Source organism: Microcebus murinus, chromosome 8 (assembly GCF_040939455.1).
Source record: "Microcebus murinus isolate Inina chromosome 8, M.murinus_Inina_mat1.0, whole genome shotgun sequence".
Taxonomy (NCBI): Eukaryota; Metazoa; Chordata; class Mammalia; order Primates; family Cheirogaleidae; genus Microcebus; species Microcebus murinus.
The window spans coordinates 101,493,056-101,512,193 of NC_134111.1; the positions used below are offsets into that span (position 1 = coordinate 101,493,056).

General features: G+C 48.0%; 2 protein-coding genes across 8 annotated transcripts in view; both read left to right on the plus strand.

Annotated features, from left to right (window-relative positions):
* The window catches only part of LOC105886128 (UDP-glucuronosyltransferase 1A1), a 119,213-nt gene extending 117,295 nt beyond the window's left edge, over nucleotides 1–1,918 (plus strand). For all 7 annotated transcript variants that reach the window (XM_076006063.1, XM_076006062.1, XM_076006064.1 and 4 more), the window contains exon 5: nucleotides 949–1,918. In XM_076006063.1, coding sequence (XP_075862178.1) covers nucleotides 949–1,246 — 298 coding nt within the window. In that variant the 3' untranslated portion in view covers nucleotides 1,247–1,918. The remainder of the gene's footprint in view (nucleotides 1–948) is intronic.
* Nucleotides 1,919–7,142: 5,224 nt separating this feature from the next.
* MROH2A (maestro heat like repeat family member 2A) overlaps nucleotides 7,143–19,138 on the plus strand; it is a 45,718-nt gene continuing 33,722 nt past the window's right edge. The window contains exons 1-10 of the mRNA XM_012791573.3: nucleotides 7,143–7,246; nucleotides 7,463–7,644; nucleotides 12,475–12,606; nucleotides 12,822–12,984; nucleotides 15,149–15,247; nucleotides 15,969–16,120; nucleotides 16,652–16,795; nucleotides 17,852–17,944; nucleotides 18,162–18,240; nucleotides 18,340–18,453. Coding sequence (XP_012647027.2) covers nucleotides 7,162–7,246; nucleotides 7,463–7,644; nucleotides 12,475–12,606; nucleotides 12,822–12,984; nucleotides 15,149–15,247; nucleotides 15,969–16,120; nucleotides 16,652–16,795; nucleotides 17,852–17,944; nucleotides 18,162–18,240; nucleotides 18,340–18,453 — 1,243 coding nt within the window. The 5' untranslated portion in view covers nucleotides 7,143–7,161. The remainder of the gene's footprint in view (nucleotides 7,247–7,462; nucleotides 7,645–12,474; nucleotides 12,607–12,821; nucleotides 12,985–15,148; nucleotides 15,248–15,968; nucleotides 16,121–16,651; nucleotides 16,796–17,851; nucleotides 17,945–18,161; nucleotides 18,241–18,339; nucleotides 18,454–19,138) is intronic.

Consider the following 19,138-nt stretch of genomic DNA (forward strand, 5'->3'; position numbering starts at 1 on the left):
GTTTATGCAGATGCCTGGGCCATAATAGGTGCTCAATAAATATTGAATGAGTCACTGAAAATTCTAAGAAAATCTATCTTAAGAAAATATTTATATAAAATGAAGATGTTTAACATGATTTATGGCCAAATACTAATACTACATTATAATAATGTTTCTAAACCAAATAACAGATATGTTTAAGGACTGCATTGATCATAGTAGTGAATAGGAGTGTATTCTTTTTTTCTTTCTTCTCTCTTTTCTTTTCCTTCTACTCCTCTTTTGCCCTCTTCTCTTTCTCTTTCCCTTCCTCTTTCTCTTCCTTCTTCTAGTGCATCTGCACCAAGAGTTGAAGTAGCTAACCTTCTGGGGATTTAGATGTTCCGATTCAACTGTGAGCACTGTCCAAAATAAACAGGAATCCATTTTGGATTAACAGGCTGCATAGACACAGCCTCATGCTAAAGTGGTGTGCTGTTTCGATGACTGAACTGAAAGTGTAGCAGCACCTTGGAGTTGGCACTTTTCCTTTGCTAGGTGTGATTGTTTACAACTGCAAATGGGAGACAATTCATAATTTCTGCCATGAATTTTTCTTTTCTTCATTTTGCTATAAAGAAAGTATAATCTGATTTCCCACACAAATATCACTAAAAACAAAAGAAGAAAAGTAGGAAGCAAAGTTAAAATATTTGTAAAATTAAAATTTTGTCTTCCCGTCATCCCTCCCTCCTCTCTCTTTCCTTTCCTTCTCTCTCTCTCTCCCTCTCTCTTTTAGAGAGATAAAGAACATTTATTAAGAGTGTGTGTGCATGTATGTTTTTTTCCTCTCTGGTTATAACAGAAATACGTTTCCTCTACTAAGTTTGGAACACCTGGTAGCATTCCTAGCGGAAGCAAACATAAAACGAGAGTCGCTCATTACGACAGGAGTCCCAGGCATAACGCAACTGTCTTTGTGTTTAGCTACAAGGAGAACATCATGCGCCTCTCCAGCCTCCACAAGGACCGCCCCGTCGAGCCGCTGGACCTGGCCGTGTTCTGGGTGGAGTTCGTGATGAGGCACAAGGGGGCGCCACACCTGCGCCCCGCAGCCCACGACCTCACCTGGTACCAGTACCACTCCTTGGACGTGATCGGCTTCCTCCTGGCGGTGGTGGTGACCGCGGCCTTTGTCACCTTTAAATGTTGTGCCTGCGGTTTCCGGAAGTGCTTTGGAAAACAAGGGCACGTTAAGAAAGCCCACAAATCCAAGGCACAGTGAGAAGTGGGTGGGAAATAAGGTGAAATTTTGATCCATTCTCTGGTCAATTCCAAACTTGAAAACAGAATCAGTGTTAAAATCATTTTATTAAGGAAATGCTTTGCATAAATTAGTCACTCCCAGAGTGGTTTTTTAATCCAATTGCTAGTCAGCAAGGGTATTTGAATGCGTATCCTGCCACCTTGGTATCTTTAATCTGGTTTACACTTGTCAACTTTCAAATGAGTTGCAGAGAGGGTGGGCACTCTGCATGGCTTTTCTTGCTCAGAAATGTGGCTTGTTGGAGAGCACAGGACACAAAGGTGGTTCCAGCGCTGCCCCCACCTGGGATAGCGGTTTTAACCTCATCATCTGGCTTGTGATGGGTACCTTCACCAGTAATGGTGGGTTCTCATTTATGATCAGACTTCACAGATGTCAATCTTGTGTGTTTAAAACAGGGAAGTTTTGTATCTTCAGGGCATACTTGAATGAAGGGCTTAGAGTACGTTGGGGACAGTGTATGATTTCTTACTTTGGGGGAAAAGAATGATGTTATAAAATTGCTGGGTGGTATGTTTGAGAGGATAATCTTGCTTGTGTCAGACGGATCTGAACTTGATAAAAACCCAGTATATTTTCTCTGATGTTTCCCACAATTAAAATTATACTAATAAATTAATATAAATTATATTTGTAGGTGTTTTCTCTTCATTGGTGTTACATTTATTTATTGTTATATTTCATTTTCTAATTACAAAAGTAATGCATGATTATGACAGAAAATTTCAAAAATATAGAGGTTCGCAACTGCACATACATTCGTTGCATGTGCACACATACACATACAAGAAAAAAAAAGAGCCAGTAATTTTATATTGCCCAGAAATAACCACTGGTACTATTTTGACAAATACATATGCTTATAAAATATTGAAGATATACCAAATACACCTAGTAGTTTCTAACATTCTTTCTTCACTTCCCTCTATAATGAATGTTCCCCCAGTCTTTTTGTATAATATTTAATTCATTTTTAGTGGCCAAGGAGTATTCTATTGCATCGATATATCAGGACTTATTTAACCACAACTTTTGGGTGGATTCCATTTTTAATTATTGATATTTATTTTTTAAAAAGTCCTCCTTGAACATCCTAGTAGATATTTGCACATATTCATGATTATTTCTATGGGAAAGTGCTTTACAACAAATTGCTGGTTGTCACAGTTTGGATTTCCCTGAGGCGAGGATTCAAGTAAGGGCCAGGAGTTTATTTGGGAAGTAAAGGACACACGGATGGGGCAATCTCGGAATGAGAAGGGGTGATTGTTTCCAAGAGCTGGCTCTCTTGGAGGCAACTGGAGCTTCATTCTACTGGATAACTCTGGGAGCCAGTGGAGAAAACACATGCCAGACTTACCCCACCTGAGTAGCAAGGCTGTTGGGTATTCGAGCATTTGTCTCTGTCAGTGATTGGCTGGACCAGCTCACAGGTGGTATGAATTTCCCTGCAACTTCCCATTGGCCACAAAGGGGACTTTAAAAGTCAGAAAGAGGCTGCAGGTAAGAACTGCAGATGTGGTGTTGGAGGGTGAGCCCTTGTCACTGAAGAGGTGCACAGGTGATCCTGGTGGGTTACGGCCCATATCGCTACCCCGGACAAATGGCTTGAGATTGTCCCACACTGTGTCCGGACAGTTACTGTCAGTGTGTGGGTGAGCCAGGTTCCCACACCCTCATTAGTACAAAGAACTATCTTGAAAAAGAGAGTCTATCAGTTTGATAGGTGAAAAGTGGGATCTTGGTTTAAACGTGCTTCTGTTATTATTAAAGGTTGAATTTCTTTTTCAAGCGTTTGAGCCATTTCTATTTCTTTTTTGGACAATATCCTTTGCCTGTTTTCCTAGTGAAGTTTATTTCCCTGAGGATTTAAGAATGCTTGCTGCGTTAATCATAATATGCTTCTTATCATGTACTGTTTCTTTTCTCTACTTTTTCTTTTTTGCCTTTGATTTTTTGGTTGTGTTTTATTGCTTTGTGTTACAAACAGAAATTTTACATTTTTAGGCTTCAAATCAGAGCTGGGTGGCACAGAGAGTGAGGGTTTCAGCTGGGCTCCCACCCCCAGCCCCACTTCCTCCCTCCCCAGGAGGAACATAATATGTTCACAGTAGTTCCCACCCCACATCTTTGAGGCTCTGCAGTTATCCCTAAACCATGTCCACCCTTCTTCAAGGCCTTTCGTGGTCCACCCAGGGACCAGCACCCGGCCTCACTGCCCATGGCTCTCAGACACCCCAACTCTTTCAGGGCCCCCCCCCAAGCTGCTGTGACCTCCCACCAACTTATGCTCCTTTGCCCTTTTATGCCTGTAGCACCTAGCCCCTCTTGTTTACAGTAAGAACCCAACTCGGGACAACTTAAGCAAAAAAGGGTACTTTTGTAAGGAGATAGACTTCCTAATAACGTGAGGCTCACAGCCAAGCCTGCGCTGAGTGGAGCCTCTCCTTCTCCCTCCTGTCCCTGCTTGCTCTGGGCACCAGCTTTACTCTTCCCTCTCCTCGGAGCCTTTTCTGCTTCTCAGTCCCCAGACCCCACCGGTCCTAGTTCCCAAGATCCCACAAGAGACTGACTAGATTCTCTCTTACCCAGAATTCCAAGTTCCTGCAAGTAAGAATCTGATTGGTATAGTTGGATCAGGTGTCCACTTCTTGTCCAATCAATGTTGAGGGAGGGATTACAGCATGAAAACATGGCTCCCAGTATCCTATTACTGTGGCCCCATGGATGAGGGAAGAGGGAGACTTGGGAACCCTCAAAATGTGTCCACTTTGTAGAGGCTGCTTCTGGGTCAGCTTCCGTACATTATTTCCATTTCACCCACATTCTGCCTTGGCCCTTTCATGTATTTAAGTTCACAGGATTTTACACATACAGTGTTTTCTTATTTTCTGGTTAGTTCCCCTAGTAGCAAAGGTGAGAAACTAATAGCGTGATGGCACCTAAGAGAGGCGGGTTTTGTGAATGGATTATATTGGGAGTCCAATTTTATTGTCATAATTGGAAAGAAAAGTATTTTCAATTTGGAAAACCAAGAAGAACCCACTTCTTTCTCCTTGATTTCATTGTCTTAGTGTTCTCTCTAGATAATGTGTTCAAGGGGCATCTTTTTGCTATGGCTTACACTCTCACCTGTGTGTAGTAAAAAAAAAAAAAAAGCCCCCTTTTCCACCCCTTCTGATAGCCATATCCTTCACAATGTGACTTTGCAGCTCTTTTTATCAAAGGGAGGCATCTATTTCTCCGGCCCCTCAGTCAGGGCTGGCCTGTGATCTGCTGTGGCCGATAGAATGTGGTAGCTGATGGGTGATGGTTTCGGGTCTCAGTCTTGAGGCCTTCATATTTCCACTTGCTCTCTTGAAACCCTGCCCAGGTGCTATGAGAACAGCGTAGGCTACCCCTGCTACAGGATGTCCCAACTACCTATGTCACTTCAGCCAATAGCTAGCTAGCCAACAGCCAGCCCTCAGCCAACCCGCCAGCTGACTGAGATGCATGAGTGGCCCCAGTTGTGCTTGGCTGGGCATGGCACAGAGCAACAGAGCCACCCAGCTGACCCATAGTCAAGAGAACAATAATAATTGGTTATTTTCAGTCATCAAGTTTTGAGGGAGTTTGTTACACAGCAGTTGCTAACTGACATACATTTCTGGCTGTAAGTTCATGAGTTGACTTTCATGTGTTGACTCTGAAGACCCTCAGAAGACAAAGATGTGTCCTATACCCATCACAACATGGAGATCCATGCTTCACTGTACACACTTGGCATGCAGTCAGGGCCTGTGGAATGGAATTGCAACCGTGTCACTCGAGTAATCTTTGAAAGAGAAAAGGCCCCAGGTGGAGTGGGAAGAGGCAGTGCAGAGGGGTCTGTGAAAGAAGGGGCACATGATAACTGTCTCCTTGTGTCTATTTCATGTTAACCAATGTGTATCCAAAGGGCAAAACTAGGAACAATGCAGGAATTTTATGGGGAAGAAATGTCAGGCATTATATAGAGAAAGCTCATTCTCTACCCATCTGAATTCTATGAGGTAGAAACGAGCTCCTCCTGGGGTAATGAGCTCCCTGGTATTAGAGGTGTCCTGGCAGAAGCTGAGGAATGCCCATTTGTCAGGATGAGCACATTTGAGTGGGGATTTTTAACTGAGCAGCCTTGGAACTAGATGGCTCTGAGTTTTATTCTGTTGTCCTGTAATACATAGAAAGGTTTCCCACAGGCCAATATTTCATTGTTCAAACTATTGATCTGGACCATCACCCTTAGCTATGAGTGACAGGAAAATACTTTGGACACTCGATCTTAGCCAAAAGGCTGAGAAGCGATAGGAAAATACTTTGGGATCACGCTTTTGGTGTAGGAAAGCAGGGTCCCTGCTCTCCTACCTGTCTTTGATGTTCTTTATCTTCTAAGTATTCTGCTAGTGGAAACCCACTTCCCCATCCTGCAGTTGTCCAGTCCTTGAGAAAGAGGAGTCCTCTCCCCAGGACCTCTCTGTCATTTCCTGCTCTCCTCTCCAGCTGTCCTGATCACACCTCCCTGCTCTGGGTTCCCATGACTGCATCCCCCTGGGACTTGGTTGTAAATCACCCTCCCTCCCACCACTTCCTTTTCTTAAATAGGCCACCATAATCCAGCATATACATGTGGGTAACAGACATGTTTAATGACAGCATGATGTGGAGTTTTTCCCCCAGGTCCCTGTGTACTCCTCCAGGTCTTGGGTGGACAAAGACTCAGGGAGGCAGTTGGGTCTCAAAGTTCCGAGGGTCTGGGGGCTAACGGTGATGGTTCTAATGAAACCCTCCCACCCACCAGGAGACCCATTCCTCCTAAGGGATATGACTGCAGAGCCCAACTGCCTCCCTTTGACCACCGATCCTGCCATTCACATTTCCATTGATGTGTACTGGGCAAAGAACAGAGCTTTTTCTTGTGGTTTATTTTTGTTTCATCCAGAAGAGGACCCTGAGGAAAGGTCAGTGTTTAGATCCCAGAGTAGTCCTTCACATGATTCCCAGGAGGGAAAGGTCACAGGATACTGAAGAGCCTGGAAGGACTTTGAGGATCCAGGAACTTGGGACAGGGAGAGAAAGGATCTGAGAGCCTTTATTTGCCACCTTGATGTCTATGGTGCTGTTTGTCAGCCATTAAGAAGCTGTTGACATAATGAGAGAGCCCCCTGAAGGGAGTGATGAGAGCTGTTGATATAGATTTCTCATTAGTCATTCATTTTCAGTGTCTAGACAAGAGGGAGGGAGGAAGTGCCCTTTTTAACCAAGGGTATTAGTTATCTATGGCTGTGTAACAAATTATCATAAGCTTGGTGGTTTAAAAGAACACCCATTTATTATCTCAGTTTCTGTGGGTGGAGAGTCTAGGCATGGTCCTGTGTGTTCAGGGTCTCAGAGGCTACAGTCACGCTGTTGGCCAGGCTGCTTTCTTCTCTGGAGCTGAGGCTCTTCTTCCAAGCTCATGTGGTTGTTGGAAGGTTTCAGTTCCTTATAGCTATAGGACTGGGGTCCTCAGGTCCTTGCCACTTGGCTCCCTCCATAGGCAGTTTATGTCATGGCTGTTTACTTTTCAAAGTCAGCATGAGAAAGTTTCCCTCCAGTTGCTAAGACAAAGTCTCATATAGCATAATGGGTTCATGGGAGTGACTTCCTGCCATCTTTGCCATATGACATAACCTGCTCAAGGGGGGACCTCCAGTCACCTTTGCTGTTTTCTATTGGTTGGAGGGAAGTCACAGGTTTGATGTACACTCAAGGGGGGGGGTTATACAAGGGTGTGTTGTCATAGGGTGTGCTGCTAACTCAGTATTTTACACATCTCGTCCGTCTCCAGAGAGCTTGAGGAAGAGGTGGCAGGAATGATGGCAGAGGCAGCAGTAGACTCCAATGAGGAAGCGCTGGAGGAAACGGAGGATCCGGGTCCTTTAGAGCCTGATGACGGTGGTAAGGAAGTGACCCACATCCCTGCATCCCTGCCCCATCTCGGCCACTAGCTACTTGAGTGCAGTCCCAGCCTAGGTCTCAGTTTCTCCATCTGCACAGTGGACATGATGTCACAGGTGAAGTTAGAGGTGTGGAGGTGTAGGACAGGCCAGGGGCACATGGGACACCCCCTGTAGTGGTCACTGCCACACTGCACCTGGGCCATCTTTGTTTCAGGTACCTTCCAACAGATCACGAACCTCCTGGACATCATTGACAGTGAGTCGGCTAAGACGGACACGGCAGGGGCAAGTCTGGACATGCGGAAGACCCTGGCCTCAGTGATAATCACAGAGAAGGCCACCACCGAGCCCTTAGTGGTGATGAATGCTCTCATCCGCTGCCTGCAGGTGCCGGAGGTAGGGCCGCCTCACCCTCAGCGCCCTCCTCGGGCCTTAGCCACCTTCGACTGCCTGTGCACCCATCCTCTACTTAGCACACACTTACTGACTGTCACAGACATGGTGCTAGGTGCTGGGACACAGAGATGGGCAAGGCTGTGAGGCGCTTACTCCTTGAGGACCATTAGGGCCTGGGCCTTTCATAATTTTTAAAAGCTCTTGGATTCTGACACCGTGGGTTTGGGAGCCATCGTCCGAGAGCACATGAGCTGAGTTGCAGTGATGTCGAGCCAGCTGGGCACAGGAGAGCAATGACACAGCAGACACAGAGTGCAAAGGTGTTTGGCCAGCGGGCAGGGAGGGGCATTTACCTGGGGTGGGGGCTGGGGCAAAGAATGTTGGAGGGAGTGATGCAAAGTGCAACCAGAGACCATGGTAGGCTCGCATGACACAGTTTGGGCCAAAACATCACAATCCCCTGGAGGGTTTGTTAAAACACAGATTTAAACTCCCCAAGAGTTTCTGATTGGGTAGGTCTGGGTGGGGCCTGGGATTCAGCATTTCTAGTGAGTTTCCAGGTGATGCTGATGTTGCTGGACTGGAGACCACACTTTGAGAACTGCTGGCTTTTAGAGTACGCTTAGCCTTGGGGGTGGGTAGCAAAGGATTTCTGTAACCAGAGAAAGTTTCCATATATAGAAAGCTTTATTATATTTTTGTTTGATTTAGTTTTTTTTTTCCTTTTCCTTTTAGTTGACACATAATAATTGTACATATTTATGGATACAGACTGATATTTCAATACATGTATACATTGTATAATGATCAAATCAGACAAATTAGCATATCCATCACTGAAAACATTTATCATTTCTTTGTGTTGGAAGAGTTTAAAATCCTTTCTTCTAGCTTTTGGAAAATACACAACATATTGTTGCTAACTATATTCACCCTGCAGTGTAGAGCACTAGAATGTATTCCTTCCATCTAGCTGCAATTTTCTGTTAACCAACATCTCCCTGTCCTCCTCTTCCCACTACCCTTCCCAAACCCTAATAACAATCATTCTACCCTCTACTTCTATGAGCTCACCTTTTCTTTTAGCTCCTACATATAAGGGAGAACACGCAGTGTTTATCTATCTGTGCCTGACTTATTTCATTTAACACAAGGTCCTCCACGCTCATTTATGTTGCATGAATAACAGGGTTTTGTTCTTCTTTATGGCTGAATGTTATTTCACCGTGTATATATACACCACATATTCTTTATGCATTCATGCATTGGTGGACATTTAGGTTGATTCCATGCCTAGGCTATAGTGAATAGTTATGCAATTAACATGGGAGTATATATGTCTATCTCTTTGATATACTGATTTTCCTTCCTTTGGATAAATACCCAGCAGTGGGATAGTGGACTTACATGGTAGTTCTATTTTTAGATTTTTGAGAAACCTCCATACTGTTTTTCATAGTGACTATACTAATTTATAGTTCCACCAACAGTGTGTAAGAGTTTCCTTTTCTCTGCATCTTCACTAGCATTTGTTATTTTTTGTCTTTTTGATAAAAGCCATTCTAACTGGGATGAGATGGTATCTTATTGTGGTTTTGATTTTCATTTCCCTAATGATTAATAATGTTAAGCATTTTTTCATATACTTGTTGGCCATTTGTATGCCTTTTTCTTTTTTTTTTTTTGAGAAGTATCTATTCAGATTCTTTGCACATATATATATATATATATATATATATATATATATATATATATATTTGCTATTGAGTTGTTTGAATTCCTTGTGTATCTTGGATATTACTCCCTTGTTGGATGTATAGTTTGGAAATATTTTCTCCCATTCTACAGGTTGTTTCTTCACTCTGTTGACTGTACCTTTTGCTGTGAAGAAGGCTTTTAGTTTAATAGAGTCCCATTTGTCTATTTTTTTGTTGCCTATGCTTTTGAAGACTTAGCCTTAAAAATCTTTGCTTAGACCAATGTCCTGAAGCATTTTCCCCAATATTTTCTTCTAGTAGTTTTATAGTTTAGGGTTTAACATTTAAGTCTTTAATCCATTTTGAGTTGAGTTTTGTGTATGATGAGATATGGGGCTCTAATTTTGTTCTATATATGGATATTCAGTTTTTCCAGTACTATTTATTGAAGAGACTGTCCATTTTTCAATGTATGTTCTTGGTGGCTTTGTCAAAAATAAGTTGACTATAAAGTGTGTATTTATTCCAGGATTTTCTGCTCTGATCCATTGGTCTATACAGGTCAATATCCCTGATGAACATAGATTCAAAAATCTATGTCTGCTTTTATGCTAATACCATGCTGTTTTGATTATTATAGCTTTGTAGTGTATTTTGAAGTCAGGTAATGTGATGCTTCCAGCTTTGTTCTTATTCAGTATTGCTCTGGCGATTCAGAGCCTTTTGTGGTTCCACATGAATTTTATGATTGTTTTTTCTGTTTCTATACAGAATGGTATTAGTATTTTGATAGGGGTTGCATTGAATCTATAGATTGCTTTGAGTAGTATGGTCATTTTAACAATATTAGTTCTTAAGTACATAAACATAGGATATTGTGCCATCAGTTTGTGCCCTTTTCATTTTCTTTTATCAGTGTAGTTTTTCTTATAGAGATTTTTCACTTCTTTGATTAAATTTATTCCTAGGTATTTTGTGATTTTTGTAGCTTTTGTAAATGGAATGCTTTCTTGATTTCTTTTTTAGCTAGTTTGTCATTGGGGTATAGAAACACTACTGATTCTGTATATTGGCTTTGTATCCTGCAACTTTGCTGAATTTTTTTTATCAGTTCTAGGAGTTTTTTTGGTGGTGTCTTTAGGTTTTTCTATATATAAAATCATGTCATCTGTAAAGAGGGACAATTTGACTTTCTCTTTTCAAATTTGGATGCATTTTCTCCCCTTGTTTAAATGCTCTGGCTAGGACTTCCAGTACTATATTGAATAAGAGTGGTGAAAATATGCATCCTTGTCTTGTTCTAGTTCTTAAAGGAAAAGTTTTCAGTTTTTCCCCATTAAGTATGATGTTAGCTGTGGTTTTGTCTATAAGGCCTTTATTGTATTGAAGTATTTTCCTTCTATACCTAATTTGTTGAGGGTTTTTATCATGAAGAAATGTTGAATTTTATCAAATGCCTTTTCTGTATCTATTGAGATGATCAGACAGTTTTTGTTCTTCATTCTGTTGGTGTGATGCATCACATTTATTGGTTTTGCATGTGTTGAACCATCTTGCATCCCTGGGATGAATCCCAATTGATCAAGGTATATTATCATTTTCATGTGCTATTGGATTCAGTTTACCAGTATTTTGGGGGAGATTTTTGAAAGTATGTTCATTGAGGATGTTAGCCTGTATTTTTGTTGTTGTGTTGTCTGGTTTTGGTATCAGGGAAATGCTGGTCTTGTAAAATAAATTAGGAAAAGCTTCCTCCTTTTTAATTTTTTGGAATAGTTTGAGAAGAATTAATGCTAGTTCTTTAAAAGTTTAATAGAATTCAGCAGTAAAGCCATCTGGTCCTGAGTTTTCCTTTTTTGGGAGAATTTTTATTACCGATTCAATCTCATTACTCATTATTGGTCTGTTTGGATTTCTGTTTCTTCTTGGTTCAATTTTGGTAGGTTATATGTGCCCAGGAATTTATCCATTTCCTCTAAGTTTTCCAGTTTGTTGTCATAGAATTGTTCATAATAGTCTGCAATAACCCTTTGCATTTTTGTAGTATCAGTTGTAATGTCCCCTTTATTGTTTCTCATTTTATTTATTTGGGTTTTCTCTCTTTAGTTCTTAATGAGTCTGCTTAATGGTTTATCAGTTTTGCTTATTTTTTCAAAAAACCAACTTTCTAATTTCATTGATCTTTTGTATTTTTTGTTTCTATTTTGTTTAGTTCTGCTCTGATCTGTATTATTTATTTCCTTCTACTAATTTTGGGTTCTTGCTTCTCGAATTCCTTGAAGTGCATTGTTAGGTTGTTTGTTTCAAAGCTTTCTATTTTTTTGACTTAGGCACTTATTGCTATAAACTTTTCTCATAGTACTACTTTTATTGTATCTGATAGGTTTTTGTTATGTTTTGTTTCTATTTTTATTTGTTTAAAAATTTTTTTTTAAATTTCCTTCTTAAGTTCCTCACAGGTTGTTCAGGTGTATGTTATTTAATTTTCATGTATTTATACAATTTCCAAAGTTCCTCTTCTTAGTGATTCCCATATTTTTTCCACTGTGGTCTGAGAAGATACTCGATATGATTTTGAGTTTTAAAAGTTTGTTGAGATTTGTGTCCTAGCATATGGTCTACCTTGGAGAATGTTCCATGTGCTGATGAGAAGAATGTGTATTCAGTGATGAAATGTCCTGTAAATGCCTGTTAGTTCATTTAGTCTATAGAGCAGTTGAAGTCCACTGTTTCTTTGTTGATTTGCCATCGAAATGCTCTGCCCAGTGCTTAGAGTGGGATTTTGAAGTCCCCAACTGGCCAGTGCCTAGTGTGTGGAGGACTTGCATGTTGACCATGTGACACTTGCCTTGCTGAATATCGACTGAAAACAGGGAAGAGAGAACAGACATGGACAGGACGAGTGGGATGAGTGGGGCGGGAGAAGGGAAGCAGGAGGAGTTGAGCATGGAGGAGCTGGGACTGAGACTTGTGTGGTTGGAGGGTGGTGGTTGCCTTGTCCACGTGGGGTGTGGGGAAGGGGGACAGTGGGAGGGAGAGGAGGTGGACTCACGGTGCTGTGGGCAGGGCAGGGTTCACCCGAGGCCCCCCTGCACCGCCAGGAAACTTCCCACCTGCCATGCTTGTTTTCCAGATTTCCACCAAGCGCAAGGTCAACATCTACAACATCCTGCAGGAGATCATCCAGCAGGAGGGGGAGCTGGAGGAGCGCTGTGTCCAGAGGCTGGTGGCCATCGCTTCCAAGGAGATGAGGGAGACCCCAGAGGTGGGAGGGCCCTGGGCTCCGTCGGCGGCTTCCCTCTGTCAGCCCAGGAGCTGGGCTGTTGGCGGCCTGGCCGGGGATGTCCCAGGCCCTGTGCAGTTACCTCATGGGGCATCGTGGGCTAAGGCCAAGGAGCCAGGAGAGCTGGAGGGAGAGGGGGCGGGAAGGTTTTTATGAGGGCCCAGCTGGTAGTGCCACACATCCCTCCCCCCCTGCAGACGGAGGGCTATGTGAAGGCAGAGGTGGCCAGTGACACCCTGGTGGCTCTGTCCCGAAATCACTTCAGCTTGGTCATGTACGACCTGCAGCACCACCTGAAGCCCCTCAACCTCACAGATGAATATGTCCTCGTCACTTTGGCCAAGCTGGCCAATGGCAATGGTAGGGCTCCATGGTCCTCAGCCAGGTTCTGGTACCTTCGGCCTGGCCCAGGGGCCTGGTCTCTGCCTCTCCCTGACTCCACTTCCCTCTGTCTCTGTGTTTGCCTCTGGCCCTCCCTTTCTGTCTCTCCTTTCTCTCTTTCCCCTCCTCTTTCCCTCTCTCTCCTGCCTCCCCGCTGTCTGCATTGTCCTGTCTTCCATCCTGTCTTCTCTATTTCCTTTCTCCCTCCCTCTCCTTCCACAAGCGGCCCACTCCCCGGGCTAGTGCGGGCGCCTGGCCACAGCACTGAAGGAGTCCTGCGTGGCCCCTGCCCTCAGAAGGGACCATAAATGAGCCAACACGAAAATCGATGTTTGTGTGAGGTGACGCGTAAGGGTATGGAGAGCACAGCCAGGCGGCTGTTTGAGTGCAGGGTGAGGGGAGGGGTCCTCCCCTCTGCAGGGCCCCAGTGAGGTAGGTATTTCAGCTGAGGCCTGAGGGGGAGAGGAAGATGTGTCCCTTGAAGAACGGGATGTTGGAGAACATTCCAGAAGGAGAGAACATCACGTGGGAAGGCAGGAAAGGGCTCGGTTCCTCTGAAGAGCTGAGAGGTGGCAGAGGCTGGACTTGGGGGATGAGGGCAGACGGGGTAAGGTGAGGCAGAGCGTTGTGCGGGGCCTTGCAGCCCTGGTGAAGGGTCTGGGCTTGCTGGGGACCTACTGGAGGACGCCAAGCTGCAGAGCTGCCCGACGACCGAGGTTCCAGGAAGTCCTTTCTGGGCTTCATGTGGGCGGAGAAGGGTGGAGGTGGGAACGTGTGTGGAGATGGCGGCTTGGGCTGGCGCAGTGGGGCACGGACGGGGGCAGAGGGGGGAAGGGGCCGTGGACGACACCTGCTGGGCAACTGTGAGGGCAGGTGAAGGAGTGGAGGCGGCAAGCAACTGGGCACGCGGTGGCTGATAGATCTGGGGGCTCCCGTAAAGAATTTTGTGCGTATGGAGCTCAGGTCACCGGTGAGCCGTGTGGGTGGACAGGTGGTGTGGGCAGTGGACTCGTGCATGCAGAGTTCAGGGGCAGGTGTGGGCTTGGCCTTTAGTCCAGGTGACCTCAGAGTGTCGTGACATTCAAAGCCGTTAGCACCCAAGGAGTGGCAGTAGTGAAAGGAGTGAAATCGGGGACAAGGACCCAGCCCGGATGAGCCCCGGCGCTGAGGCTCGGGAGGAATCGTAGGAGAATAACCAGGGGCAGGAGGAGCGGCGTGGGGTCACGGGCCTCCCAGAGGACAGTAGTTCAGAGGGCAGAGGCGCCAGGTGTGTCCAGTTGTGCTGCGGGGTTTGGTGAGAGGAGCCTGGAGAAGGGGGTGTGGGGAGGTTTCGGGGCGTGCTAGGGACAGAGGCTGGAGAGGGGCAGGAAGGGAGGACAGAGTATTAGCCACTGGCTGGGACGGGAAAGAGGGAAAGGGACAACAGGGACAGCAGCCAGAGGGGCCCATGGGGGCGAGGGAGGGCCCGGGCCTGAGTGGGTGCAGGTGCCACAGACCCAGGAGAGAGGGACAGTGGATGGTGCCGGAGGGAGGGCCCCAGCCGGGCGTCAGTGGAAGCCGTGTTGGCATTTCGTTCCTGTGAATATGCCTGGTCTTCCCGGAGTCTGAGGAAGGGGTGCTCTCGGCATCAGTGCGGGGAGGGCCTGCCTCCCGTCGGGGGTCTGCCACCGACTTCTCTTTCTTCCATCTCTCTACGATTCCCCTTCGTCCTGTCTCGCCTCCCGCCTCCTCGCAGCCCCGTCTCACCTGCCGCCTGTTTCTCCAGTCACCCAGGCACACCTGTGGGACACCCGCAGGAGGTGGTCCACATGCACCACGAGCTGCACCCCCAGCCTCTTCTTTCTGCTCACTTCCGCACCCCCCTCCCCGTGGCTGTCAGGACCCTGCCTGCCCTCCCTCCTTTGGCCTCCTTTTCCCTCTCCTGTGCCTTTCTCTCCTCCCCCTGCCTCCTCTCTTTCCGTCTTTCTCCCTCCCTCACCTGCTTCCAACTTGCTCTTTTTGTGCTTTACTGTCTCCTGCACTGTTTCCTGCAGCCCGGCAGGGCAGAGGGGTGCCCTGGCTCTGGACTGTCGGGGGCTGGGGGCGGGGGGCAGCCGGAATGTCCTCTGTGCCTTCTCCCTGTGACCTCTCCCCACCCCCACAGTGTTTGAGTTCATGCCGTACATGGGCATCACCCTGGCTACCATATTCACGATGCTGAGGCTCGCCAACGAGGCCAAGATACGCCAGGTGATCTGTAGTGGTGCGTGTCCCACTTGGGCCTGCAGGTCCGGCCTGATCTGGGTACTGGAGGGGGACAGCAGGGTAGGGAGCTGGCGGAGGGGTTGTTGAACAAGAGGCACGTTGTTCATTTGTTCCCAAACGTCTCCTCAGTCTCCTACTTCATGTGGCTTCTGATTGGGTCTCTGGGGGGAACAGGGGGCTGAGACATGGCGGCTGCCTTTTAGAAGGCCCTGGCTTAGCGGGAGGAAGCTGTCACGTGACTCCGTTTAACTTGCTCTGTAGCTGAGCGTTTCAGGAGACCGGAGACGGGCGATGGGCATTCACAGGAGAGGGAGACGAGGAAAACTGTCTCCATTTTGGCCTTGACTTGGGCAGGTCTTTGATGCTATCTAAATCTGATCACCTTCCCAGGTCTCGATTATTTAACGTCTCCGTGGGCTAAGAAACCCCGGGGCCTGAGAAGGAGCGGGCCAAACCTGCTAGAATCCCCGGGATGTGGGTACAGTCATCTTCCAGGCCCTGCGCTTGACCCAGTGGCCTCCAAGGGGAGGGGCGCGGACACACCGGGGCGCCCAACTCCTGCACCCAGAGGCGCGGGTGCGAGTCGGGGAGCTGTGGGGGCTGGAGGGCAGAGAGCAGGCTGTGGAGACGGGAGCGCCCTCCCGAGCAGGCGGTAGGACGGCTTTGCTCTGCTTCCCGTCCCTCTGGCTCCACCTGCTTCTCGTCTCTGCGGCCGGTAGCCATGGAGACCTTCTGTGAGACGGTGCAGTTTTACCTGAGGCACTTGGAGGACAGCGTGTACCCGGTGATGACGGAGGACCAGTTTGCCCTGAAGCTGTTCCCGATGTATCGCTACTTCGTGACCGTGTGGCTGAGGCAGCGCAACCTGGAGGTGAGATGGCCCTTCCTGGGGGTCCCCGGGTCGCTCGGCCCTCAGGGCTGGCAGAGGCTGAGAGGCCACTGGGTCCCAGAGGGTGGTGACCCGATTCGTGGCAGAGCCGGGAACTTGGGATGGTGGCCGGCACGGACCCGCGAGGCCGGCCTTGGGAAAGGCCCCCGGGGAGTTGTTGGGTGAGGGTGGATGGTAATCCCGAGAGCACCTGCTCCGTGCCGGCACCTGCTCAGCGTCTTACCTGCGAGAGCCATTTCCACCCCAACTCTGGGTTGTAGTAGGGCTACTTTACAAATGGTTTCCATGAGGAAACTGAGGCACAGAGAGGTTATGTGCCTGCTCGAGGCCACCCAGCTGGTAAGTGGGACTCCAGCCCGGCAGTCCGGCCGCACCGCGCCACCTGAGCAGGACGAGGCCACTTCTGAGGTCCCTTCCATCAGGTGTCCCTGGACTCCGTGGATGGGGCTGAGACCACTGGCCTTGCTGGGGGGTCCTGGGACAGTGAGCCAGAGACCCCACTTCCTGTGGCAGGTGAAGCTGGGGGTCATCAAGTCCCTGAAGCCCATGCTGAAGCTCCTCCTGCCCAACGACGACCTGCGGGAACAGGTCTACGACTACATCCCCCTGCTGCTGGCAGAGTACCAGGGCGGCCTGGAGGCCCTCTTCATCACGCAGGCGAGGGCGCGGCTCAGGGGCTTCGGGCTTCCCAGGCGGGGTGCAGGGTGCGGGGGTGGGGTGGGGGGGTGTCATCTGGGTGGAAGGTGGGGCTGTCAGATATTTGGCATCGAGTCAGCAGACCCAGCATCTGTGTCACTCGAGGGTGGTGGGGCCCGGCACCTGTAGGGTTTGTGGGAAACCAGCGCTGTCATTCCAGGTGGCAGGGACCAGGTTCTGAAAAGCCCTGGAGGCCACAGCGAGGTCGTGGCCTTTGTGTTCTTTTGTTAGGGCGGCTATAACAAAGCACCGCGTGTGGGGAGCTCAGGACAACAGAGACTTACCCTCTCCTGGCTCTAGAGGCCAGAGGCCCGCAGTCAGGATGTCAGTTCCTTCCGGAGGCTCTAAAGAAAGTGTCCTTGCCCCTCCCAGCTTCTGGTGGCCCCCGGTATTGCTGTGATAGTGGCGACATCACTCCAATCTCATCCCCCCTTGTCATGTGGCCTCCTCCTCTGTGTCTCTGTGTGTCCTCTTTTCTCACAAAGGCACCCGCCCTCCATCCAGCATGACCTCACCTCGAGATCCTTAACTAATTACATCTGCAAAGACTTCATTTCCCAACAAGGTCACGCTCTCAGGTTCTGGGTGGACATGGACTTTGGGAGGACACCAGTCAACTCCTGACAGCCTTTGACCTGTGCGTGCCGGGGCTGATGTGCTTTGTAATGGGGTCACTTGCCTGCAAACGGGGCATGGTCCTCAGCTGTAAAAGCAAGGCGGGGAGATGAATGTAACTGATTTAAGAGTCACCTGAGATCATTGTGGATAAAGAATTGGATTCATCTCCAGGCCAACAGGAGGGAAAGGTGAAGAAAGCCTTGACTGCCACATGTGCTCATGACCTAGCACAGCACTGGGCCTTACTGTGCATTGTAGTCACCTGGGGGCTGGGTGCAATGCAGGCTTGGATTCAGCAGGTCTGGGATAGGATCCAGGGGCACACTAAGTAGCAAGGGTCCAGAGTTTGACCTTGGGTTGGTAGAAGGTCACCTGCCACCATTTGTCCATCCCTTGCAGGTCTTGAGGCAGATCCTGGAAATGTCGGTCACCACCAACACCCCTGTGCCCCAAATGCAGCTACATACCATTTTCACGGAACTGCACGTGCAGGTGAGGCCGGCAAGCTCGGCTGGGCGTGGGCATTCTCAGGGTAGGTCAGCGTGGAGTGGAAGTGGGCCTGGTCCCCAATTTGACTCACTCCTGTGCCTCTGTGTCCCTCTGGGGAGCAAGGCTGCAGTTCCCACGTGGCCCTGGGCATGGTGAGGCTGGGCTGCCCCTGCACCTGTGCCCTGTGGTCTCCCCCACCTCCCTATACCCTCCTCCCCAGGTGTGCGCCAAGGTCCCGAGCCAGCATCAGTACAGCAACCAGAACCTGGCAGAGATCGTGCGCTGCTTCGTAGCCCTCGGTGAGGCTCCTCACAGGGGCGATCGATTCCTGCCCCCCTGAGTGCTGGGCCTGCTGTGGGCCCAGTGGGTCTCACCAAAGCCGTCCTTCCACCCCGCAGCTCGCTCCTACCCCAGGGAGCTGATGAAGTTCTTCTTTAGCCAGATGGAGATGAGTAAGGAGGCCATCCGCGTGGGGACTCTGGCCCTGATTAGGGCCGTGGTGAGTGCAGATGGTGAGCACGGCGGGCAGGTGGCGGGGCTTAGGGGGCTGGTTTCACCCATGTCTGGGCATCTTCTATTTCCCCTTTTGTAGACACTCCTGGGTGGGCCAAGGTTCTTGGTCACTTCACATTTCCTAACCTTGGACCTAATCAGTGCCGTGGCCCATCCTCCCCACCCCAGCCCCCTGAGTCTGAATTTCAAACTATTAACCTGAATCCTACTACCAACCTCCAAAGCTAAATCAAAGGCTGGCTATGATGTATTTAGCCCTTGCTAACTATATCATGTAGGCATAACCCTAAAGCCCCATGGACTCAATGCCCAACCTTACCCTAAATACCTGATTCTAATACCTAAGCCAAAACTCTAAACCGAGCCTTCATATCAAAAAAGAACCACTGTCCCTAACCAAGGCACTAACCCATACTGTAACTTTGTGTGAATGGGAACAATGCGCCCCTGTTGGCAGCATGCAGCCCCGCAGGTACATAATGGTTACAAGAGGGTGGCAGCTCCCACTCAGCCCTAAAGCCAGGTGCCTTTGTGAAGTGCACAATCTGGGCAACTGTATATAAAGGACCTTCCAATGACATTAAACATCTTTTAAATAAATGAAAATTTAAGTAACAATTAAAAATTTTAAAATTATCTGATGAACATAGATGATAAAGATAATGGCTACAGTTGACCTGGCCA